Source organism: Musa acuminata, chromosome BXJ1-2 (genome assembly GCF_036884655.1).
Source record: "Musa acuminata AAA Group cultivar baxijiao chromosome BXJ1-2, Cavendish_Baxijiao_AAA, whole genome shotgun sequence".
Classification (NCBI taxonomy): Eukaryota; Viridiplantae; Streptophyta; class Magnoliopsida; order Zingiberales; family Musaceae; genus Musa; species Musa acuminata.
The window spans coordinates 30,809,238-30,835,809 of NC_088328.1; the positions used below are offsets into that span (position 1 = coordinate 30,809,238).

A 26,572-nucleotide genomic window follows, 5' to 3' on the forward strand; every position below is an offset into this window, starting at 1 on the left:
AATTTGCTTAGTACATCCTTTTTCTTTGTGTTAGATCTTTCCCTTCATGTGCATAAACAAGATGGCCAAAGTTTGATACTAATTCTCTTTGTTGTGGTGATATTTCATGAGTGTAGGATTGAAGTTTCTCTTAAATGCCCTATGTTTCAGACTGCAAATTACCCAAAGAAACACTTTCTTATCCAAGTGAAGATGGTAAAGTTGTGTAAGAGGAGGAGACCTCCAAACCAATCTGCCAAAACCAGAGAAAATTCCTGCATGTAGGAAGATCACTGACTCATTCTTGTATGCATGAGAATTCCAAATACATTTAGCAAAACTAAGGCAGAGAGAATGGTCAACATCATAATTCTAAAGAGGAACATGATGGAGGACCTCATTGGCAAGCAGGGGTAAAGATCAGATAATAATTTAAGGAATGCAAATTTGCAGTTAGACTGCATTTAATTTTAGATATCCATACTCTAAACCACCAAATGATATCAAAGAATTGATGGAAACAAAGTAATCAGAAATAGATATTTGCATTGCAGAACTGAAGTTTTTCACATTATCATTATATGTTTGCCATGTTGCCACACAGCACATTATACAGAAGGGATTTCTTTGCTTCCAAAGGGGGGAAATATCAAAGGATACCATCATTTGATCAACATATGGTAGATAAGATCTCTCCTTCAAATTTGCCATTACCATATCGGTTGCTCGATAAATCAAACTAATTCAAATAGCTACAAACTCAGAGTAGCAACGTAAAGAGCAACCCTTGTTCACTCCTGAGCATTTTCAGATACTACACAACGGAGCTGCACGAAGAAATTCCAGCTAAAGGATGCCTGTAATTGGACTTACAAGTACTGTAAATGATCTTTGCCAACAACCAACAGTTGTATTATATGTCTCGATCTACTTTATGGCTTGTGCAATTGTATCTTAGGACTGGATATCCAATCCACCATAAATTTCCCACTTGGTTAATAGTCAGGGAGGAGAACTTGCCAGTGTTCCTTATCATGTTCTTTTCTTGATTATATCTTGGCTCATAACGAAATTTTCTGCTCAGGTTTTATTAGTTGGGAGATTTGGATGCGAAACCGGGAAATTGCTGGTGCAAGTGGCCAATTCACACCACTCTGCAGCTCTTGTGGACATTATTCAGAGAACTCAATATTCCATCATTCTTCTCAGTTGCATCATATAAGGCTTATATAGCTCAACCATCACAGATTCTTGTGATCTATGTCACTAGCATAGCTGATGCTGTTGGTCCAAATGCTGTCATCACTGCAACTGCCATTGCTTCTCCAGGTCTTGTTCATGGTGTCATTGCTTTAGCTATTCAAGTCACTGTTATTTTTCCAAGTGTTGTCCTCAGAATCATCATTGCTAGTGTCTGCTGAAGCCTGTGTCAAATGGAACTCAATCTGCAATCTCTGGTGGAGCGCTGTGTTGGTCTCGATTCCCTTCTTTTCCAACATCAACTCCTCCTGCAATGGTATAGCAGCTAAGAATCTATTTATGAACTCTCTGCAACACTCCTTCCCTCTGCAAATGAGCTCATCACAATCATCAATTCCCTTGTTTTCTTGGTGCCTGAACATCTCTGTGGAGTCATCAAACCTGAGGATATAGGCTTTCTTGCATCCTTCATACAATCTCTCTCCCAGTGTATCCATGACATAGTATGCATTTGCTTCCATCTTCAGCATGAAGAAGTGATCATTCCAACTTATGACGAAGACCTTACTGTCTCCTACGATGTCACTAGTTATCTCATGCCATATGTCATCAAATGACATTGCCCCATGCAACGATTTGAAGCACTCTGGTTGAAAGAACCCTATGAAAGATTTGTCAGGTAATACTGATACAGGCCTCAATTTTGCTTCCAGAATCGTATCAAGGTCGAAGTGCTTGTCAGGAAACTGATCGATGTATGATGTGTTGTTGCATAGCTTTTGCCACTCCGACGAGCCTTCTCTGATGAGTGTATCAAACTCTGATCTCGTTGGTGTATTCAGCTCATTGTTATGGAGTGCGTTTGCGAGTACCGCAACTATGGCTGTGCAAGCACTCTCTCCACCTGCACTAGGATCTCGCTGATCGATGGAAGCAAAGAAGGTCTGGATTTTGATCTTTGTTTGCTTGTCCCTGCTGATGAATTCTTTGCTTCTCCAACTGCCTTTTGGATCATCATCTTCATCAGAATCTAGTGATTCCTTCTGCTAAGACAATAAAGGATCAAGATCCATGGATACCTCCGACATCAAGATCTGTAAAAGAAGATACTTAGCTGAAATTAACTCACCTTTTTGTGCTCAGAAGAAATGTCTTCACAAGAGGACATCTTCCTTCTTTCTCCCTCCTTGAGATCAGGAGTTTTGCAGCTCCTCTTGCTCCAGCAGAACCAGCCCTTCGAAGTTGATTCTGAGTCTGGACTCGATTGGCAACTGTTGCTGCTGATGCTGCTGCTGGCATTGTGATTCTGAACACTGTTGTCTTCCAAGATATCTTCTTCATCTTGTAGCCGAAAAAGGTGATCAAGAACCATATTTTCTTTGTCAAAGCTTCCTGGATCATCAGATTTCACTTGTTGGCTGCCCTTCTGCTCTAACATAATCCTGTCTTCACTGAGTGATGCTCCCTTTGTTACTCCAGAAGTCCTTACCTCTGTGAAGCTGACAGTGACCTGAACCATTCACATAATTAGCAGATCCATTGCATGATGTTGTGAGAAACTTAAAACTCTAGCAAACTTTCTTGAATTTTTTTGGCTGAACATTTTTTCCTCCATGTTACTGATGTACTCATTGCATTGACAATGAAACTGCTAATAATTTAGTTTCAAAAACTCCCCTGATAAATGTGTGGCTTCAGACACTGAAATCGATGCACATGTATTTCTACACTGTGTACACTCAATCAATGTCATGCAGCATTATCCAGACGTATTCATAGATAAGAAGATGAGGCACTTGCATTGTTGAAGTTACCATGTCATGAAGCTTTGGCCAAAGTAAAAAACATTATTCTCTTTTTGAATGGCACACTAAACAACAAGCACAAGCCATTATTAGCTTTCTTTGAACAAAAGAAGAGAAGAAGGCAAAAAAAAAGGGGGGGTTTTACATGTAGCACTCCGTAGCTTGTCGATCCTTCTTTCCTTAAGGTGATAGGAAGCTGCTGATTGAATCCCTTTTCTGCTCCTCCACTCTCTTTATGGGATTGGGATTCCTTAGCCCATTCAGCTAAGCTTGCATTTGTCGTCCCTATCCTTTCCAATTTGTTCGTCTTGCTTCCTTCCTCTTCACCAGATCCCTGCAGAATTAAACCTAGTCATTGAGAAGCAGATCAACAGAAAGACTACAGCTTTCAAACTGGTTTGACAGAGTAACTGGAATCTGCAAACCTGTTTTCACTGTTTTCTGTACTCATTGCAATATAAAATTCTAGAGATATTACTAACGCTAAAAACAAGGAATTCTATCAAACAAATGGCCGGCATCAAATCCTGCCGAAAATTTTGATGCAAGAAGGTGCGTTGACATCGGTAATTCCTGTCATGGTGAAGATTGAAAAGATCTGACCTCATTTCCTATCCGTAATCCACAGTCAAATCTCTGCAAGAAAACCTGAAGACCATCTTCATAGCGTCAAATACACAGAGACGATGAGGAACTCACGTATAGGACGGAAAAGGAAACATCATGGGCAGGACCCGAGACCGAGTTCGGGTCACAAAGCCGACACACGGTCTCGAACCGGCTCGACTCGTCATCGTCGTCCCACCGGACCGCCCAGCCATCCTCCACCGGCCTACGGGAAGACACGCTTCGGGCCGGCCTCTTCCTTCCCACGAGATACGAAAGCGCCCCGACTTTGGGCGGCCGCCGCCAGCCGACCTCGACCGCCGCCACCCCCGGTAGCGGCAGGAGCCCCTCGAGACCCACCACCTTCACGGTGACCTTGCACTTCCTCCTCCTCTTCGCCTTCGTCGGCGCCGTAGGTGCCCAAGGGGAGAAGCTCATCACCTTCTTGACCACCATCTCTCCTCGGGCCCCCCTCTCTACCTTCCTTCCTTCTCTCCTCTCCTCCTTTCTTGAGCGACCAACCTGTCTTTAATGGTGGAGGGAAGGACAAGGCATCGTCCAGCGATTAGCGCGATCGCTCATTTGATATTAATAGAATCCGCAGCCGGGAGGTGGAGGACTCCTCCTCCGCCTCCATTTCCTTACGTAGGCGGAGATACCGTGTCAACGGAGGTGGTTTCCTTCCACGTGCGGTACGCGTGCGCTGCACGGTTACGTGGATCCGAGCCTGCGGCTTATGGGATTCGTATCTCGTCGTTGATCCGTGATTGGATTGCGGTGGGGCCGAATACGTATGCATCCGTATACACCGCGAGTGGTGTATACGGATGGATCCTTTAATCTGATATTGTTTATATATTTTATTATGAATCTTCGCTAACATGGCGAGGTTAGATAAGGTTAATATCCACTATATCAATTAGATTTGAGTAAGCTAGATACTGATCATATCTAATTAGTTCGGATATTCACATCTACACGATCCGTAAGATACGGATTTAAGTATCAGATTTTATTTTTGATTCATCATTTTCCCAACAAAAAAAAAAAGAGAGAGTAAGTATTTGTTAATAAATCTCTCATCTGGTACATTCTTTTATTTTTCCCTCTCTATTTTTTCTCCTTTTTCCACCCAAGAAAGGGACCTGCGCCAAGTCAACCATACTCCAATTGAGTCTGCCGTAAAAGTCAACGATGCTTTATTTTTTAAAAGTCAACGCTAATTTAATTGAATTTTCTGTAAAAAGGTCGACGATATTAAATTGGATGCCATCATCGTCGTCACCTCAATTGCTATCGCAACTCGCTCTTCTCTTCCCCTCTCTTCCTCTCTCATCAAAAGGTGGACGACAAGCGATGACAAAAGGAGGGATCCTAGCCGTCGATGGGGGCGAAGGCCATCGGCCAATCACCTCCTTCCAACAAGGCGGTGCCACCACGACGGGTTTGTCTCCGCCCTATGACGTCGTGCGCGTCGATGTGGCGTCCACCGATGCCACGTCGGAGGAGGAGGAGGAGCTTCCACGTGTTACGAAGTCGCATCCGGTAACGGTACACGTGCGCACGTGTCGGATCGTCTCGGGCCAGATGTCGCCGCCACGACATCCGGTTCGGTTGAACGGCCAGCCTCCTGAACCCTGTCCGGGAGCGTACTCGAAAAAGGGCCTCGACGTCCAGCTCACCCAATGCGGAATTATCTCTAACCCTGTTCACAAAACCCAATTTAGTTTCCTAATTAAGCTTAATTGGAGGGAGTTCCTTGACTCGAACGATTTAAAGGCGGAAGGGATCCCCCCAAAACTTAACCGACGTTCGCGTTCCAGCGCTCGAGGGTGCGAGAGCACCCTCATCCTTGGATCCCTTCCCCTCCACCTGCCTCTCGCCATTGTGGGATCCGGGGAAGCTTGGGAGGGCGTTCGATCCTTTCCCTCCCCTTCCTCCCCCACAGATCGATTCCCGAGGGTTTGCGCTCGATCCCCTGGACCCCTGTCTCTCCTTTTCCGTCTAGCTGATTCCGTTTGATCCGATCGATCTTCTTGAGCTTTTCTCGGAGATCGCGCGCGGTTTGGATCGCATCCTTTTTTGGGTCTTGATCTTTTATCTGGGAAGCTAATTATCTGGAACTTCTTTTAGCTTCCGTTCGAGCTTCCAAATTCGGTTCCTTTGTTCTGTTATTTTCTCTTCGATTACTTGGTCTCCCGTGAATTCTATCGTATGCGAAGAATTTGGATTTAGGTTTTCGTGGAAAATTTGAGATGATTCTCGGCAATTGCTTCGTTCATTGTTGGAGATTTTTTTTTTTATCCTGTTCATATTAAAGATTGCATTTTTAGATGATGGGGAATAGTTGTGTTTGATCCGAGCAGAAGAAACCCTAGCCAGAGAAAGATGGCCCCGGGACGAAGGAGACACGAGCGACTCCGGTGGAGCAAGCTCTACACTTTTTCTTGTCTCCGTCCCACCGTGGTGACGGACGATGAGCAACCCCATCCCCTGCAAGGGCCCGGATACTCGCGGCTCGTCCATTGCAACCAGCCCGGATTACACCAAAAGAAACCGCTCAATTACTGCACCAACCACATCAGCACAACCAAGTACAACATCATCACCTTCCTCCCCAAGGCCATCTTCGAGCAGTTCCGCCGCGTCGCCAACCTATACTTCCTTCTCACCGCATCACTCTCTCTCACCCCCGTGACGCCCTTCTCTGCGGTGAGCATGATTGCGCCATTGGCATTCGTCGTCGGTCTCAGTATGGCTAAGGAGGCAATGGAAGATTGGAACAGGTTTATGCAGGACATGAAGGTTAACAGCCGTAAGGTCAGCGTCCACAGTGGAGAGGGGCGCTTCGGCTACAAACATTGGCAGGAGATTCGTGTTGGAGATGTTGTGAGGGTGGAAAAGGACCAATTCTTCCCCGCCGACTTGCTTCTACTGTCATCGAGCTATGACGACGGCATATGCTATGTCGAGACCATGAATTTGGATGGAGAAACAAATCTGAAGGTTAAAAGATCTTTGGAGGTGACTTTGCCATTGGATGGTGACGCCAGTTTCAGACATTTCACAAGCACCATTCGATGCGAAGACCCCAATCCCAATCTCTACACTTTCGTGGGTAACTTTGAGTATGAGAAGAAGGTTTACGCTCTTGACCCAGGTCAGATTCTCCTCAGGGACTCCAAGCTTCGGAACACTACATATGTCTACGGTGTGGCTATCTTCACCGGCCATGACAGCAAAGTGATGCAGAATTCTACGGAATCACCATCTAAGAGAAGCAGAATTGAGAAGAAAATGGATAATATTATATACGTTCTCTTCACCTTTCTCATACTGATTTCATTGATCAGCTCAATCGGCTATGGTGTGATCACAAAGTTCGGGATGCCACAATCGTGGTATTTGCAACCGAGCGAGACCTCATACGTTTATGATGCTTCGAAGCCTGTTTTATCTGGCTTCTACCATCTTCTTACTGCTCTTATTCTTTATGGATACCTTATTCCCATTTCACTATATGTTTCGATCGAGGTTGTCAAGGTCTTGCAAGCAACCTTCATCAACCAAGATATTCACATGCGTGATGAGGAGACAGGATATTCAGCGCAAGCACGGACATCAAATTTGAATGAGGAGCTCGGGCAGGTTGATACGATATTATCAGACAAAACTGGCACCTTGACTTGCAACCAGATGGATTTTTTGAGGTGCTCCATTGCTGGAGTTCCATATGGTGTGGTTTCTAGTGAAGTGGAGATCGCAGCTGTGAAGCAGATAGCATCGGAAGTTTCTGGCACAATCGAGCAGCATAGCAGCACTCAAGATTTCTGGGAGGATAGTGGGGATGGCTTTGGCTCATCGGAGTGTGAATTGGAAGTCGGGATCGCTCGCATGGTTGGGAAGCCACAAAGGCCTACAACCAAGGGGTTCAGCTTCGAGGACGACCGCCTCATTCATGGGAATTGGGCAAAAGAGCCTAATGCCGGTACCATTCTTGTGTTCTTGAGGGTACTTGCTCTCTGTCATACAGCAATTGCGGAGGCAAATGAAAAAACTGGTGCTTTTACATACGAAGCAGAATCACCGGATGAAGCAGCTTTCCTTGTTGCAGCCAGAGAATTTGGGTTTGAATTTTGTAAGAGGACTCAATCAAGTGTCTTCATCAGGGAGAGATACTCTGCTTCGGAGGATCCTGTAGAAAGGTCATAGCTGAATCTGAATGGTGTCATCGGTTTGTTGTTTGTCTTTGTGGTGATTGTTGCAATCTAAACCAGTGAGTTCTTCTTCTCTTTTTTCTATTTTGATTTAGGGAGTTCAAGGTTCTGAATATTTTGGAGTTCAACAGCAAAAGGAAGAGAATGTCAGTGATTTTGCGTGATGAGACCGGGCAGATTATTCTTTTATGCAAAGGTGCTGACAGGTACTTATCTTCACCATTGTTTCTAGTTCAGTTATCTTCTTGTGTTACAAAAACATCTCACGCATATGGTTGTGCATATAGGATCTGTCTTCTCCACATCGTAGATTTGATTTTGTGCCTAAAGAAGCCTTTTTTTTTTTCCCCATGAACCAAACAGCATCATTTTGGATAGGCTGTCAAAAAATGGAAGAATATATGAGATCGAGACGATTAAACATCTAAATGAATATGGGGAGGCAGGCCTGCGGACTTTAGCACTGGCTTATCGTGTTCTTGATGAATCCGAGTACTCTGCTTGGAACACAGAGTTCCTTAAAGCCAAAACTACCATTGGGCATCACAGAGAAGCTGAACTCGAGCGTGTCTCTGACACAATTGAGAGGGATCTGATTCTTGTTGGTGCAACTGCTGTCGAAGACAAATTACAGAAAGGAGTAAGGTTTTGTGATTTCCTATTGATTTTTGCCTTCCTAAAGCCATCTCTGATCACATACTTTCTCCACAGGTTCCACAGTGCATAGATAAACTAGCACAAGCTGGTCTCAAAATCTGGGTTCTGACGGGTGATAAGATGGAGACTGCAATTAATATAGGGTACGTATGCCCCACCAGCAATTCACATACGAACACCATTTAGTAGAAGCGATGTCAGTTTCTTTCTTGCTGTTGCAGATTCTCCTGTAGTTTACTTAGACAAGGCATGAAGCAGATCTGTTTATCCGTCGATAGCAGTAACATACTGTCATTAAACAAAGAAAAGGTACATCATTTCACCTCAATTATTTTGCCCTGGGATGTTGATATCACACATTTATATGTTTATATTTCACGACTACTCTGCTCAGGCTGCAAAAGAGAGTACTTTGATGCAAATAATTGATGCCCATGAAATGGTCAAGCTAGAGAAGGATCCAAATGCGGCATTTGCTTTGATCATCGATGGTAAAACCTTAACTTACGCCCTGGAGGATGACCTAAAGAATCAATTTTTAAGTCTAGCAGTTAATTGTGCTTCTGTCATATGCTGCCGGGTCTCACCAAAGCAGAAGGCATTGGTAGTATTGAATCTCTTACACAACTTTTTCAAATAAACTGAACACTCATGCTGGATCGAAAACATTACTTCGGTCAGTGATTGATGCTTATCTCTTGGTTTAGGTGACTCGTCTGGTGAAAGAAGGCACAGGTAAAACTACATTAGCCATAGGCGATGGTGCTAATGATGTGGGCATGATTCAAGAGGCTGATATCGGTGTCGGCATTAGTGGGGTAGAAGGAATGCAGGTTTGTAGTGTCGATAAGGATGCTTGTGTCGCCTTAAGAATCATTTACTCGCTAACGAGCTCATAATCATTTGGCCTCGTGCAGGCTGTGATGGCCAGTGATTTCTCCATATCTCAGTTTCGATTCCTCGAACGGCTTCTCGTTGTCCATGGCCACTGGTGCTACAAGCGGATAGCACAGATGGTGAGTTTTGGGAATACTTTCAATCTATGCCTTAGCATTCATACATGTACCAATCACTCTCTGAATCGACTCTGTTGTCTTGCATTCAGATATGCTATTTCTTCTACAAGAACATAGCCTTTGGCCTCACAATTTTCTACTTCGAGGCGTATACTGGCTTCTCCGGGCAATCAGTGTATGCCGACTGGTACATGCTACTATTCAACGTCATTCTAACCTCGTTGCCGGTGATATCATTAGGAGTCTTTGAACAAGATGTCTCCTCCGAAGTATGCTTACAGGTATGCTTACAAGGTTCTGAAATCCAAAGTAGACAGACACATCTCGTTGCTGGTCTTCACAAACTATGCTTTCACCTTGTGCAGTTTCCAGCATTGTACCAACAAGGGCCCAGGAACCTTTTCTTCGATTGGTACAGGATTTTTGGATGGATGGGCAATGGTCTATACTCATCCATAGTCATATATTTCCTCAGCATCCAAATCTTCTACAGCCAGGCGTTCCGCGCCAACGGCCAGACTGCCGACATGGCTGCCGTGGGCACGAGCATGTTCACCTGCATCGTTTGGACTGTGAACCTGCAAATTGTGCTGACAATGAGCCACTTCACATGGATTCAGCACCTCTTTGTGTGGGGCAGCATCGCCACGTGGTACCTCTTCCTGATAGCTTACGGAATGTGCTCGCCGGTGATCTCTGGAAATGCCTACCGGATACTGTCGGAAGCTCTCGGGCCTGCCCCCATGTACTGGGCTGCCACACTTTTAGTCACTCTTTCCTGCAACATTCCCTATCTGGTCTACATCGCCTTCCAGAGAGCCTTGAATCCACTTGATCACCATGTGATCCAGGAGATCAAGTATTACAGGAAGGATGTGGAGGACCAGCATATGTGGAAGAGGGAGAGGTCCAAAGCTAGGCAGAGGACCAAGATTGGTTTTACAGCAAGAGTAGATGCCAAGATCAGGCAGCTGAAAAGGAAGCTGCAGAAGAAAGTCTCATCGCTGAGCATCCAAACTCAATCATAACACGCCCATGGCCTCCTACTTGGTTGACTCTTTCTTCTCCGTGTCATCTGTCATTGGCTCTAGAGTTTTCTTCCTCACTAAAACGTTTCATATCTGGATCCATGTTGAGGCAAGGCTCTATGGAACTAGTTGACGTATATGTTGAGTCAATGCTCAATGGAAATAGTTGAGATACATAAATATAAATATATATATATATATATATATATATATATATATACACACAGATGTAACTAAAGTTTTGTTTCATCTCTGGTACTTGGTGAATTTTTTCTTATGGTTCTATGTAAAGTTGCTTGGTCATTTGAAGGATCAGTATAATAATCCTCATCCTGATTCAATTTGATCGTATCTAATTGGTGCTAGAAGGAGAACTCTTGAGATAATATCATAGAAAAAATCAAGTATCGAATAAGATACTCTCTCTTAAATTTGATCATAATAATTATCCTTGGATTAAGGGTTTGTATCTATCCCTTCATAAGATCAGATCGATCCATACTACTAACGATAGGCCCCCTGTGACCTCATCTTGGAAATCCAAGTCTTAATAAGGTAGATCCATACAATCTATTTTCCTTTTTAGTATGATGACCAAAACATCATTTCCTGCGTTACCATGTGAAGTTACCTTTGTAGTAAAAAGGACATGCTATAGTTAATTAGATGATATCCTGAGTTGTCTTTTGTCGGCTAAGTTGGATGTCGAGGTCGATCAGGCCCTCGCGACGGGGTATTGATCAGCGTTCCTTGTATGCTGATCCGGGCGCCATGTATGTCGAGCTACGTCTCTCCTTCTCTGGGGTCGTTGGCAACTCGTCTTTATGAGGTGACCGGGTTTTCCTGTAAAAATGGCCCTTGTCGGGATCACCCGACAAGGCCCCTCTGACGAGCAAGTCAATAGAGTGATCAATTGATCTTTTTTTCCCCCTCTGCTGGCTAGAGATCTTTATAGTACCGCACGTGGATCGATCGTACGCGGGTTGACATACCAAACAGTATCTTAGTACGAATTCTGATTTGATGTGTCTCAGGAGCAACAATTGCCTCGGGATTCCTAAAATATGACGTGCCGAGCAGTAGTCTTGGACCAAAATATACCGTATCAATGATAGACGACAGAATAGGTTGTGGATCGGAATGTTGCATCCAATTTGGGTTGGGATGATCGATTCCAATCTACTTAATATATATAATGCCATGCATGAAGATTAAAGAGGTTATGTTGTATCATTTGCATTGGGATCTGTTTCTCATGCAACAATACCACAATCTGCTTCCCCGAGCTGTGGGTTTGGCCATTATGTCGACATGGTGAACGAACCACGAAACGACACCGCTCTCCGTCGTGGACTTCCAGACGTGTCGCCATTATGTCGACATGGCCCAACCAAGTTGGCCCCCGTTGGTGGTCCCACTTTCCCGGTCAGTATGGCCGCGTCCGCGGCGACTCCTGGGGTCTCATCACGGCCGTCCGTTCCAACGGGCGCATCGAGAGAGCGGTGCGCTCACCCGCGCGACGTCCGCCTTGTCGTATCCCCACCTCCCTCTTTCCCCGGATGACGACATCCTGTCCCCGCGAATCAGTTTATAATTCCGCCGCTTGTTCGTCACACGCCCCGAAGTACCTCCGGCCCGTCGAACCCAGGACATCGGAGAACGAGTCCTGCTGTCCTTTTTTCGAGGTACCGATTCGATGGAATCCCTTCGCTTTCCTTGATCCCTAATTCTGATTTTGCTCTTCTTTTCGTGTTCTACGCAGGATTTTGATCCTCTGCCCGTCTTCGCTCGATTCCGCGACAAATTGACCTCTTTTTGGAGGTAAAAATCGGTTTCTTTTTGTTTTTTTATATGGTTCGTATGTGTTTGATCTTGGATGCTGATTTGTGGTGGTGACGATAGTGGTGAAGAGAGGATGTGGGCATCGATGGCGACGACGAACTGTGCCTCTGTCGAGGCGGTGGAGGAGTGCGTGGACGAGGAGGCGGCGTTGTGGCTGAAGCTGGCTGCGATCGGGGCGATCCTGATCGCCGGAGCTGTCGGTGTGGCGATCCCCTTGGTGGGAGGGAAGGGGCGACTGGTGCGCACCGACGGGGGTGTCTTCGTCTGCGTGAAGGCATTTGCAGCTGGCGTCGTGCTCGCGACGGGCTTCGTGCACATGCTCCACGCTGCGGAGTCGTCGCTCACGAACCCATGCCTCCCGGACTCACCCTGGCGGAAGTTCCCCTTCGCCGGCTTCGTCGCCATGGCGGCGGCGCTGGGCACGCTCGTCGTCGACTTCGTGGGGACCCAGTTCTACGAGCGGAAGCACCGGGAGGACGCGACGGCGGCCTCTGCGGCGGCGGATCTCGAGGAGAAGGGGATCACCGCCGCCTTGCTGACGCCGGAAGCGGATTCCGCGGGGAGAGGGAAAGACCCGATGCACATCGTCGGGATGCACGCCCACGCGGCGGCCCACCGCCATAGCCACTCGCACGCGCACGGGGCGTGCGACGGCGCCGCGGTACCCGTCCGGTCCCACGGCCACGCGCACGAGGAGGAAGGCGAGGGCTCGTCCAACGCACGGCACGTCGTGGTGTCACAGGTAACTCGATCCGCCATTGTCTCGATCCACACCGGAACTCGGATCGATCGAACACGGGAAATAACTCACGTGAACTTCGTTGCCAGGTGCTGGAGCTCGGAATCGTGTCGCACTCCGTGATCATCGGGCTCTCCCTGGGCGTGTCGCAGAGCCCCTGCACCATCCGGCCGCTGGTGGCGGCTCTCTCCTTCCACCAGTTCTTCGAAGGCTTCGCGCTGGGCGGGTGCATCTCGCAGGCACGGTTCCGGAGCACGGCGGCGGCCATGATGGCGTGCTTCTTCGCGATCACGACGCCGGCGGGAATCGCCTTGGGAGCGGGCGTGTCGTCGTCGTACAACCCCAACAGCCCGAGGGCGCTGGTGGTGGAGGGCATGCTGGACTCCATGTCGGCGGGCATCCTGATATATATGGCGTTGGTGGATCTCATCGCGGCGGATTTCCTGAGCCAGACGATCAGCTGCAACGTGCGGCTTCAGGTGGCGTCCTACTTGGCTCTGTTCCTCGGCGCGGGGGCGATGTCGGCCCTCGCCATCTGGGCTTGACTCGAGCAACGGAGGCACGTTTTGGCTTCCCTGCACGCATGCACGCATCGGTATACATCACTGATTGTTTTTTGGGATTAATTATTTGGACTGCAAGTATTACATCTTAAACATTGCTTCTGTTTTTTGGGTTGATAAGAGATGTAGACGTGATAGCCAATATTGAGGTCCACATTTGTAGGCCATGAGAGCGATGATTGATGATTGATGATTGATTGGAGCATTGCGTGCACATTGAGATAAGCATGATGTGGAGCTCGCTGGTGGCTTCTCCTATTGTGATGAATTGGAGTCAGATGTCCTCATCGCATCGTTCGTAGATTTAAGACTTATATATTTTCTTCGCAAGTGAAAGGATAAAAAACTAAGGTCAACTCTATCAATTTTTTTTTATCAATCATAATATTTTTAAAATATATCTATATAAAATACATTGAATGAGGCTTCAAATCTCAAGTTTTGGTAAGTGGAAGGCTTATTAACTATTGAGATATGATAAATTTTATAATTTATTCACTAATTTTATCAAATATTTTTTTATGTAAATGCTTAATAATAAATATTTTTACAGGTCGACAAAAGTTAGTATTAGATAATTATTGTAAAATTTTATTTTATTTTATTTTATTTTTTGGATCAAGGAAAATTATAATCGTTTTCTAGATAATTATTACAAAACATTATTCATCAAGAAAAATGAAACGATGGTTACTAAAGAGTTGGTTCTATATCATTGACTATAAACTTTCCAGCTTCAATCACCTGTTCGACGGTGACTGGTAATTTAACTGCGGGGCCCACGGACGAGGTCTCATGAGACATACTCGTGGTGGGTGGGTCCCGATTTTATGTAGCATCAATTAAACTCACACGACGACGTGGCTACCTCTGGTTTTATCACGTTCGCACGTCAACCGAAGGCAGCGCCACTAAATATCATATTCCATAGATAATTAAATATTTTTTTACATATAAAAAAAAAAAGTAAACAGTTGGAAATTACATATATAAGGAAGAAAGCCTTATATATAATTAATTTAGTGTGTAAATTTCAAAGACATTTAACGCTCAACATCCTATTGAATCCAAATGCCTCCAATTCTAGTTCCTAAATCTCGCCACCTGTCTCTACCAACGTATCCGAACCGTATAGGTCGCGCACATCAACAGCCTGGAGAATCTTTTCAGGATGGTTTGGTCTGTGAGTTGGGTGATGGGACATCCTTTTTTTTTTTTCTTTTTTTTTTTACGCATTTGGATACTACGATTATCCCTTTTGTTTCCTAGCATTGTCGTAGACAGATCATGGATACAGGACGTGATGGGGTAAATTCTCCAATTTAGCATTAACAGGGTAAACTCTCAAACTCGTCGTGTTGCATGATTAACGTATCATGTAACTAGACAGGACGTGGGGTGGCTTATCGCTACGAGTTGATTCAGCGTTTCCACAGCATTGATCATAAAATTGACAAAACGTCAACTTGTGCTTCTCATTAATCATATTTTTTTGGCCCCTATTGTTGCTATATTTGTCGAAGCTGAACTTTTCTTAAATTTTTTTGTGCCTGATGAAAAAAATTAGTTTTCCTAATGCTATTAGAAAATGTGAAATACTAACATAATGTCTAATTCGGAAAAAAAAAAAAAAACGTCTAAGAAATTAGAAAGTACACAAAAATGTAAGTGAAATTTCTTTTAAACTTTGAAATGCTGATGTGAATGCCGATTTTGATTTGGATAAAGCCCACGAAAACTTTCTACCATGACCTTTTTTTTAAAAAAAAAATCTTGGATAATATTCTTAAATTTTTTAAGAATATTTTGAAAATATTCAATATTTGCGAAAGAGATAACGAAATTTTGGGGAAAAAAAACTTTTTAAAACCATGAAAATTTTGAGAATATTTCTAAAAAAAATTTCCTTAAATACTCATTAATATTTCTTAAATCATAAGCGTTTTACATTGCACTTTGTGCTTTGCAAAGTTGCGCTTCAGAATCAATCTAATGGAATACAAGTAATATATGCAAGTCTTCAAGGACGCACGCTGCAAAGCTCCATTTCCACCACCTGTTGCTGAAATCACCGTATCCCTGTATGGTCATTAGCAAGTTACCAAGTTAGCAAAGTTAGAAAACTAGAAAGAAGGAAAAATAGCAACAAATCTTATAATCAGAAACACATGACTTATAATGAAACAAAGTCTAGGAGTCAACTAAGAATAACAATATTTTGTCCAGTATATGCATGAGAAGACATTTTTAATGAAATAAGCAGCCACTTACATTTTGAATTGAAGCCACAAAGAAGGAGCTTTATGGCAAGTAACGTATAAGCAAAAAGACAAAAAAAACAGTTAACTAGAGTCAACTCCTCCCATTAATGTCCTAACAACTTTAGACAATAACAACTTTAGACACGAGACATGTTCCATATTTTAGCAAGCACAAAGACACATACCAGTAGAATTTGTATCATTAATCTTTTTATGCGCAAACATGATGTGTCGTGTGTATAGGAACAACGCAATATGGTGACCAAGAAACACCTGACTAATATTGTACAACAATTAACAGGTACAGTTACATATACGCTTACAGCCGCATTATTTTCACATGCAGAAAACCACACGCCCACTCCAATTAGTTATGTAAACTTGGTAGACAGACGGGACTTGAAAAGATAATATAGGATTAAACTTGTTCCATACGGGTTAGCCCTTCTATTTTTTTTCCATTAATTTGAACACTGCGCTAGGGGTGTGTACGCCATAAATCACCTCATCTTAGCATCATGACATGACAATAAAAAACACATAAATTCATCCCCACCCAGGATTACCAATTAAAGAGGAAGTTTAATTGGTAAAGAAGGTTACCTTCTTAAAGAAGGTACGTCCGGGCTATTTAATACCAGCGGAGCGGAGTGTGACCAGATGATGTCTCATTGAAGGTGAATGCCGAGGAAAAAGCTCCAGTCACTGTTTTGTTTTGTTTGTTGCTATTCTCCCTTCATCATAAAGATAGAAAGGATGTGAACAGGCAAGATTAGACCATCAATGCAAGAATAAATCTGACATCTAGAGAACTTTATTTGGCATAATCGACTGCAATTAAGAGTATTTCTACGCAGGAAATCAACATGAGCTAAATCAAAGGCTGGATTTCATCTTTCTTAGCCACTTCAAATGATTTGATATTCTAATGACTGACGATGACATGGTCTTAATTTCCGTTTATATTAAGATCGTTCAAACAAGCATGGCAAACCAATTAATGGAGATAATCAAATACTTCTTTCATAATGCCTTCAGAAGCACTTAATTTCCAATTGTTTTCTAGGAAACATTTTCATCTCCTCTTAAATATTTCTCTAAGGTCCAAAACTAGTTCACATTGTAATGCTTCTAGTTTACTCCAATTTCCAATGATCTTCTTCAACATCCGGTTAGCCTCTGAAGCATCTGTGCTCCTCAACTCAACCGAAAAACATCATCCCTTGATTTCTAATCAAATGGAACACAATGTTCATTTCCATCATCATGTAATTAATACACGCTAATAACCTCTCAAAAATCCACCATATATATTGGTTAGTCAATTGTATTTAATTTATGCATAAAGCACAACAAGGTCGAATGATTTATTGTGGTTCAAAATAAGACATCTAGTTGCCGGAGATCAGTGATAAAAGTTTTCAAGGATGAAGGAATACATTTGAGTATATCTCATAATATGCATTCAGGTATATTCCAAAAGCTTGTCACCCCTGAAGCACAAACCTCATGCATTCGACATCCAAATTAGCATGGAAGCAGTAACCGTTAGTACCCATGGCCCCGCCTGTCCCGTTCACCTACTTTTGGGCATGTGTATATATCTCGATATACCCTTCACAAATAATTAAGCAGATAGCATAGTGCAAACTACATCAAAAAGATAAACTAGTCCAAAAATCTCATGTAATAACTTGTTCGAAATCGTTCTTCTTTTCTATCTTTTTCATGTATCTTTTTTCTGTTGGGTGAAAGAACTATTTCAAGATCGAAGTATGTATGGCTCATTTTAGCCAAATAAAAGTCTCTCCACTTAGATTCACATCTTAACCACGTTTTCCATTATGTGAAGATGAAAGATCGATAACAAGAACTGAGAGGCACAACAAATCTTAAGCACGAGACAGGGGCATATGTCACCTTGAGATCGGGATCAGCGGGAACCAGAAACACAAGATGATCGGTCGAAGCGAAGCCCCAAATTTGCCCCAGCCGGAGGGAGATCACGTCCCTTCACGTAGGAACCTACGGCTGCAAAGGCTTGCTTCAGGATCTAAACCGTTCTTCCCAGGCAACAACAGATCGAAAACAACAAACACCAAAGAAGGCCTGATTTCACCTTGATATACATATACCGATCGTGTCATCCGCCTGCTCGCCCGTGGTGGTGAGGGAATTGGACCGGATTCTAACCATGTTTCTATCAAATCAAGATCCAAGATCAAAAGAAGAACCGAGAAAACGAAGATAAACACCAGATCAAGAACGCCAAGCACGAACAAGAGATGGTCTCACCTGGACACCAGGGCTAAAGTGAAACCGAACGCTCCGACGATGATCGATCGAAGCGAACCGGATTTGCACCCAAACGAAAGCAAACGCGCCGTCCTGCCGCTCTCCCTCATGGGAGCCCGCGGCAGCAAGCAACATAGATCCGGAATCCTGAGGGATTCCTTAGCCCGGCTGCACCTGAAGAAGGCGACATCCACGGCAGATGGCGGAGGGCGATCCCCGCCGATGAGGAGAGAGAGAGAGAGAGAGAGGGCGGAGGGTTTGCGCGCTTCTTGATCTCGACGTCCTTCGAAAAAAAGGAGGGAGGAAGGAGGCAAGTGCGTTTTGGGTGGCCGCATCTCTATTTATAGTGCCCCCACCGACTTATAGGCTTCAAATGAACGGCTGTGATTTAACTGGATGATGACAGTGCACACGCCACGCATCTCCACCTTCCCCCCCCCCCCACCCCCCCTCACTCGAAACGAATTCAGATAATAATAGTATCGAAATAGATAATTAGATTCATATTTAAATAGTGAATTTTATTTTTAGGATTCTTTATTTCTCAATTTTGCAGTATCCAAAATAGTTTAGAATAATATGATGAATAAGTTAGCATTATGATGTCAATGACATCAATGTTACTGGCAATGACTAACTCAATAGTTTATAGTACCATTTTTCTTGTGTAAAGCTTCGATGGATTTGTTACTACAAAGAGAGCAATAAAAGAAATTGCAAAAATTAATTCTCTAACACCCAACGAAAAAGTAATTTAAAGAAATTACAAAAATTAATTCCAAAGGTATTTTCTATTATAAATCCCAAAAAAAAAACCAATTGCTAAAAATCTATGCGATGGTTTGCTACTTGGAAAACAATATTGAGCCACCATACAGATTACATTATTAATAGCCAAAGCAAAGTTATTCGTTTAATCATTTAAGATCATATGCACGTGCACATACGACACAAATGTTATCACACAAATGTCATCATTAAAAAATAAAAAAAAAAATTAATATTGACAGTACGGAAAAAGATAAAGATCTAAAAAGCTTTTATCAAAAAACTATAAATAAAAAATTTAAACATTTTAAATTTAATTTTGATAACGACAAAGATTCATGTTGCCGATCCATAATAGCCAAAGCAAAAAGGGAGTAACAAAAGTACCGTTCCAACTAAACCAATCACTCCACTTTTACCATCAGAGATTCCTTCAAATAAGCCCACAGGGGTTTTTGATACAATGAATGCAGCATCAATCTAAACCAACCATCACTAGATAATTAACAATAAAATATCCTTGTCATAATACATAAATCCTTCAAATAGTACATCTAGAAACAAAACAGGTTCAAAAAAGATGTGCAGATCCAAAAAGGCTCAGCGATCGCAACAAAAGAGATGGGGAGATACAACTTGGTGGCTGCAACTCTAAAAAGATGTGATGAACGATAATAAAGTACTAGGAATCATCGCTTCAAACAAGACCAGCACTTGAACTTCCTTTATAACAGCACCATTCAAGATAGTCAAGAGACACCTTCGATGAGTTTATTGCTAAACCTAAACAGGTTATAAAGATCAAACATTCAGTTCAACCAAAAAATCCTTATCAGATTAGGTCGGCAACGTTGGATGGCAGCTCCTCAATCACCACATTATAGAACCTTTGGATATCAAACAACATGCGTTCATCATCACGAGTGACAAAATTGATTGCGACACCCTTTCTTCCAAAACGGCCACTTCGTCCAATACGATGAAGATAGTTCTCTGGCTGTGTCGGCAGATCATAATTTATAACCAGGGAGACCTGCTGGACATCAATACCACGAGCAAGGAGATCAGTGGTGATGAGTACACGAGAGGAGCCAGAACGGAACTCCCGCATTATAATGTCCCGAGTGTTCTGATCCATATCTCCATGGGTTGCAGAGACAGTATGATCCCTGCTCCTCATTTTGTCAGTGAGCCAGTCCACCTTGCGTCGAGTATTGACGAAAATCACGCTCTGTGTGATGGCCAAGGTCTCATAGAGATCACACAGGGTCTCAAGCTTCCATTCTTCCTTCTCAACATTGACATGGAATTGCTTGATACCCTCCAAAGTAAGCTCATCTCTCTTCACCAGGATCCTCACAGGTTTATTCATGAACTTGCGAGTAATCTCAAGAGCCTCTGGAGGCATTGTGGCAGAGAATAAACCAACTTGAACTTTGGAAGGAAGCAGCTGAAATATGTCATAGATCTAAAAAGGGAAATCCCATAAACAAGCTCCCATTTAGAAAACAATTAACAAAGGCACAGAAGACGAAGTGAAATTAAATCAAGAAAGAGGTAGTACAAGTTGCATTGAAGAAACATAGATGAAGATTTAAATGATCATCCAAAGATAACCAGGATGTTTTTCTTAAAATTGAGACTTCTAGCTATGTAATACACAGATGCAGAAATATTTTGACAACTAAAAGGAACAAAAAGATCATGATATCAGTGCAACCAAATGAAAAGTTTTGGCATATAAACTTCCACATAACATAGCTCTTACATTCAAAGGCAACATATATTTTAGCATTGGAAGAAATAGCCAACAATTTAAACAAAATTAACGTGATATTAAAAAATAAACCACTCGTGCCTTTCTATATCAGCATCATAAATGTTAAAACCATCAAAAACATCTTGAGTTCATTTATCTCAGTCATACTATAGGTAGTATTTAGAAAAAGAAATCACATCTGACACTGTGTTCATATATCTCTATTGATTGTAGTATAACAAAGAAGTCTTAATGAAAATCATATATTGACCAAAGTATCAGCTATGAACTCCAGCAAGCACCTTAATATAGGTAAGACATTGTCTTCTTCGTAAGAACATTTTACTCAAAATTTATTCTTTCATATATTAGTAAAAGAAAAAAAGAAGCAAGTCAAATGTAATTTTCTTCTAATCTTAAACAATTACAACCTACTAATGGCTCTAATGTCTTGTCTGTTCAATTAAAATTTTGGACTGCTCAGTGACACACCATCTATCAACATAACATCAATTAGAGGCTCAAATTACTAGTGGTGCAAAGTGGGCAGTAAAAGTTTTCTAGAATTACAAAATAATGACAGTAGGTCAAAACGCCATAATGTTCAAAACAAATAATGCATTGATCCTCTAGACCACTGACAACAAGATATGGGAGTCTCTGTTTGAATTCATCCACATGTCCAGTCCTTTATGCTTTAAAATTCTATGATAATACTTACAAGGTCGGATTCATTTCAGCATCTGATATCACAATGAGTACAACTAAGGCTATCATACTCAGCAAAAGGTTACCATCTAAAAGTCAGATTAATAGTTCAAATAACACTTCAGCTGTCCATGGCCCTCCGGATGGAAGAGTTAAGAGCCCTAAACTACAAGCAAGAGAGAGAGGGATGCACAAGAATGAAGATGAAAGAAAAACAAAAGAAATCTTCTCAACAAAGCAAAGTTTATTAATGCATCGAGCCAATCATGATTCACATAACCTGCAAATAAGGAAAATCTGAAAAAGCAAAATTTACAAGAAATAAGCACTTGGCAGCATTTCCATTAAAAAAAGGCCTTTGAAACAACTTTCAGATTGAGTTTTGTACTGGTCCCAGATAAATGGATAAAAATTTATGCCATATTACTAATTAAATGTCAAAAATGATATTGATCAGCCTTCATTTACTGTGGTATGGCTCATATGGAATTTGACCCGATCTGATTTCTCTATAAATTAAATGCTATTATGGTCATACCATCAAGCACCATAATTGTTGCCGATGCTACTAAAGAATACTGCCAAATGTTCAGGGTTCTAACTAAATTCCACACATATAATGAACTAATATTGAAATAAAACACCAACCAACATGGGGAACAAAAAAGTAGGCAAGTTGGAGAAAAAGCATAAATCACTAAATCAACAGCAAAAGGAATAAAGTGTAAAGAACAAATTAAAATGAAAAAATTCCCCAAATACATCTAAGATGTATACGACAACAATAACAAAACCAAAAGTCTCAACTATTTGGAGTCGACTATATGGATCTTTTGCCACTATAGAGATCTGTAAAACCGTTTCATTTACTTGTTTTGTTGTTATTTGTTGACAGATACATCTATATCTAAGACGTATCTGTAAACAAATAACAACAGAATAAGTACATGAAGATGGTTTCTCATGAGGTAAAACAGTAGCAATAATGATTTTATAAAATGGCAGCCTAGACCAATTGGAAGTCCATTTTTAACAAGGCACCAATTGGCTATGGTTTTACATAGATGTTGGGACCCATTAGAAGGCCACTTTATTCAGGATGACTACCAACAAAGTAGAGAAAGTAGAGAATCAATTTAGGGTTTCCTTTTCAACAAAGTAAGAAACAGGTAGAAAGTAGAGAATCATGCACCCATATTAGAGCAAGCAAGAAATGACCATTTGCAGAAAAGCAACTAAAAACAAAGGATTCCTTTCACCTATTTTCCTATCCCATCCATCCTCTCTGTTACCCTTTTTGTCATATAAAAGAAGTCCAATGTTCTTTCTTTTCCTCTAAAAGAAGATAAGTTTGATTCACAGATAACTGGGTTTATCCCATTACTTTGTGTCTGTCTGTGTTTTTTATTTCTTAGGGCGTACCATTACTTAAAAACAAAATTCCCAGGGATTTTGTCCTGTTGCCAGGATACTTGCTACCATAAAAGTACAATTAACAAGCATGTACTCCTTAACCATAGAGCATTCACCAGGAATCCCATCAGCAGAATTGGACAGTACATAAACAAGATCATCAGCAGAAAAATTGCATGATAACAGCAACTGTTATGCATTTGCAATTAACCTCAACAAAAAGCAGGAAAATAAATATAAACTCTGAGGACCAACTTGTAGTGCCAATATACTGTATAAAATACATGCATGCCTAAAACTTAAAAAAAAAAAATCTTTATGTCGTAGTCAACTCACACTGGAAAGTTGAAGACAGGAACATCCGACAGTTAAGTACTTTGTTTACTATGCAAAATACTTTTACTGAAAGATGGAAGATTTAAAGACATCATTTGCAACAATATAATGGGCACTGGGTGTACCTGATCCTTGAAACCACGAGAAAGCATTTCATCTGCCTCATCCAGCACAAACATCTTGATATTGTCAGGCCGAAGAGACTGCCTTCTTAACATGTCAAACACACGACCTGGTGTCCCCACAACAACATGAACCCCACTGGAAAGAATGCGTTGATCTTCTCGAACACTAGTTCCTCCAACACAAGCATGAACTTTCACACCAAGGTAGTCACCCAGTGCACGCATCACCTTTTCAATTTGTTGTGCTAATTCACGAGTTGGAGCAAGAACCAAAGCTTGACATTGTACCAAACCATAATCAAGCTGCTGCAAAATTCCAGCACAGAATGTTGCAGTTTTTCCTGTCCCTGATTGTGCCTGCTGAATGACATCAAGTCCCTTGCAGAAAGGAACAATACCTCTCTGCTGAATTGCGGAGGGCTTTTCAAAACCTAAAATTCACAGAGGGGAGAAACCGAAAATATCAGCTTACACCACTTCCATTAGATATTAACAATTTGAGCAGATAAAGAAGGTAATTTACCATAAGCATAAATGCCTCTCAAAAGATTCTCCTGGAGACCCATTGCATCAAAACTATCATATACCTCATCGTATGAAGTAAAAAAATCTTGCACATCTTGTGAAAGCCTGCCCTTTCCCACAAAATAGCAAGTCCAACATCAGTAAGCATTTTGCAATAACTCATTGAATAATGACATCATGTTAAAATGAGTTCCTTATAGGGAAGAAGTAAGAATCAGTACAGCTCATTCATTTTGGCATCGTATTGGCGAGCATCAAATTGGGATCCTTCAGGTGTCATTCCAGCCATGATTGCTGAAATTAAAATTAAAGAAAATGATTTAACAGCATAATAACCAACAAAAAAATCGAAGTCAGTAATAGGTGATGCAAATGCAACAAAAAAGAGCCCTATGATCATGAAAAGAGCCAAAACCAATAGACCCAAGAAAGGTAAGTTTAGCTATAATCAAACACGGCATTCAAAAGCAAAATATGGTGATAAAATATACATGGCTCCAGATTCCATTGTGAGGAACATTTGGAATCCAGGGCTGTGCTGACATAGAGTTATTTGTATCATTCAATTAGCACACTGGAGGAAAGTAGTAATCAGTTATATCATACAACAACAACAACAACAAAGTCGTAAGTCCCATTAAGATCTGTAAAAAAATCATATGTTTAGCTAAATTTAGAGTACTTAAATCTTTATTTATAATTTCTATTAAAATCTTTTTAGGTCTTCCTCTACCTCTCTTTATATCACTAATATCAATTATTTCACCTCTTTTGACTATCACATCTAACAGCCACCTAAGCATATGCCCAAACCATCTTAAACGAATTTCTCTCATCTTATCCTCTATCTAAGCGATATCCTCTATCTAAGCGATACCTAGTTGTTCATGAATAAAAGTATTTTTTTTCCTACCATTCTTAGTAACTCCACACATCAATCTCAGCATTCTCATATCAGCAACACAAACTTTTTGTATATGTTGTTTCTTAATTGTCCAACACTCAAATCCATAAAGCAATGTCGGTCTCAGCCACTTGATTTTATAGCATCCGTTACAAAATTCAAAATTAAGACATTGACCTTTCATACCATCACAATCTATAAGATGTCAACAAACCAATATATTAGGATAAAGAGAGCTGAGCTTTACTGGATGGCGTCAAAGATCATATCTTCAGATCATATAGTATATTCAAACATATTAGCAACTACAAGGGAATAAACAAATGGTTTTAGTCACTTGGCATTAATAGAAAATCAAGTGGCTGCACTACCCCCATGAACATAAATCTGGAACACCAATGCTATTTGCCTTCAAATTTAAGCCTATGGATCAAAGCATAAAGGACTAAAGACTTTAACTAACAGTGATTGTAACCAGAGAAAGGAACTCAATTTGATATTTTGTTATAACATGCTTTTGGATCTATACAAAGGAATTAGATAATGCATGCACATCTATTATAGATTTCTACTAATATGAAGGTAGCCTTAGCCAACATGCATGCACATCCAAACAGAACAATGCCTCCACATATCACGTAACAGGCCCACAATAAGACGATCCATTAAAAGCTAGCACAATCAAGATCACTGCCTTACTTAGGTAAGGAATCCACTGGCAAACGAATCACCTGGATCAAATTAACAATCCCAGGTTATCCAAAGAAAGAAACAACCAAATCAGTAATTAGGAAATTGTAACTTGATCTTAGAACTCTGTCATTATAAGTAAGCACCATCCGGAGAGAATACTTTAGCCTTATTAGGAACATAAAGCATCATACTAATACACATTAGAACCTTGCAAAAATTAAAAAGGAGCTATTGTTTCCCTGCTCCTTTGCTTCAGATTGAAAATCATGCATGGGAGAAAGGGCAAGCACAAATAGATTAAAAACAAATACCGTTACCACTAGCCTTATTTAGTCAGCAGCTTGCGGTCATCAATGCACTAAATATAATCCAAGATTCATTCCCACAAACATATCTACTCATCACACATGATGTTTAAATATAGCAGCTTCGCAAAGAAACATACGCCTCCTTTCCGTAAAAAACCCATGAGAACCCAATACAACTAGGCCATCTAAGATCAATAGTCTAAAAACCGAGATCTTACTATGCTTCATTTACTCATTAGGACCCCCAAGGAAGATTGATAACAGATCCGACCAAAATCCACAAACCCAAAACATACAAGAAAAATCCAGCGCACACACTCATAATCCACCAAATCCTACGACAAATCTTAACTTGCAACAAGCCCTCGTAACAGAACAAGAAACCAAAGATACAGGATGAAAAGATAGCACAGCTAAATCGATCCAAATTCCGAACGACAATAATATCAACTTTCCTTCCGCCTCAAACCCTAACGCTTCCACCAAAGAAACCAGTCCCGAGGAAAGAAGAAGCAGGAGACAAACCAGAAAAGGATGGAGCGTACATCCCATTACCTAGATTTCTCGAGAGCACGGAGAACAGAGAGGGAGAGGAGCCAACGGCGATGCTTTGCTTGACAACGGCGACAGAGCGAGCGAGACCGCCACAGAAAGGTACCGCCTCTCAGGTATAATTTCTATTTGCCCTGCTCGGCCTTTTGTACAGTCGTGACGGGAATAGGATACGAGGCGGATTGGCCTTTGGGGATTCCTCGTCGCGTTACGCCACCACGTCATGTCATGTCATGTCATGTATGTGTATGTATATACGTACGTGTACGTTAT

The 26,572-nt window shown here is 41.7% G+C and overlaps 4 protein-coding genes across 4 annotated transcripts; 2 read left to right on the forward strand and 2 right to left on the reverse strand.

The window, feature by feature from the left end:
- Window positions 1–511: 511 nt before the first annotated feature.
- LOC103976438 (uncharacterized) lies at window positions 512–4,204 on the reverse strand. The gene is made up of 4 exons (XM_009391634.3): window positions 3,684–4,204; window positions 3,130–3,318; window positions 2,309–2,689; window positions 512–2,222 (listed from the first exon to the last, which is right to left on the reverse strand). The coding sequence occupies exons 1-4, from the start codon at window positions 4,044–4,046 to the stop codon at window positions 1,332–1,334; spliced, it is 1,824 nt and encodes a 607-aa protein (XP_009389909.2). The 5' UTR covers window positions 4,047–4,204; the 3' UTR covers window positions 512–1,331.
- Window positions 4,205–5,380: 1,176 nt separating this feature from the next.
- Window positions 5,381–10,636, forward strand: LOC135613307 (probable phospholipid-transporting ATPase 4). The gene is made up of 11 exons (XM_065110376.1): window positions 5,381–5,552; window positions 5,957–7,795; window positions 7,903–8,013; window positions 8,171–8,447; window positions 8,519–8,607; window positions 8,686–8,773; window positions 8,859–9,068; window positions 9,172–9,297; window positions 9,382–9,480; window positions 9,570–9,761; window positions 9,846–10,636. Exons 2-11 carry the CDS (start codon window positions 5,979–5,981, stop codon window positions 10,506–10,508), a joined length of 3,672 nt encoding a protein of 1,223 aa, XP_064966448.1. The 5' UTR covers window positions 5,381–5,552; window positions 5,957–5,978; the 3' UTR covers window positions 10,509–10,636.
- Window positions 10,637–12,052: 1,416 nt separating this feature from the next.
- LOC103976440 (zinc transporter 4, chloroplastic) lies at window positions 12,053–13,866 on the forward strand. Its single transcript, XM_009391635.3, has 4 exons — window positions 12,053–12,193; window positions 12,271–12,329; window positions 12,411–13,092; window positions 13,179–13,866. The coding sequence occupies exons 1-4, from the start codon at window positions 12,068–12,070 to the stop codon at window positions 13,632–13,634; spliced, it is 1,323 nt and encodes a 440-aa protein (XP_009389910.3). The 5' UTR covers window positions 12,053–12,067; the 3' UTR covers window positions 13,635–13,866.
- A 5,591-nt stretch (window positions 13,867–19,457) lies between these two features.
- On the reverse strand, window positions 19,458–26,461 carry LOC135609596 (eukaryotic initiation factor 4A-11). Its single transcript, XM_065103013.1, has 5 exons — window positions 26,303–26,461; window positions 24,064–24,136; window positions 23,841–23,947; window positions 23,318–23,748; window positions 19,458–20,444 (listed from the first exon to the last, which is right to left on the reverse strand). The coding sequence occupies exons 2-5, from the start codon at window positions 24,129–24,131 to the stop codon at window positions 19,809–19,811; spliced, it is 1,242 nt and encodes a 413-aa protein (XP_064959085.1). The 5' UTR covers window positions 24,132–24,136; window positions 26,303–26,461; the 3' UTR covers window positions 19,458–19,808.
- Window positions 26,462–26,572: the final 111 nt, after the last annotated feature.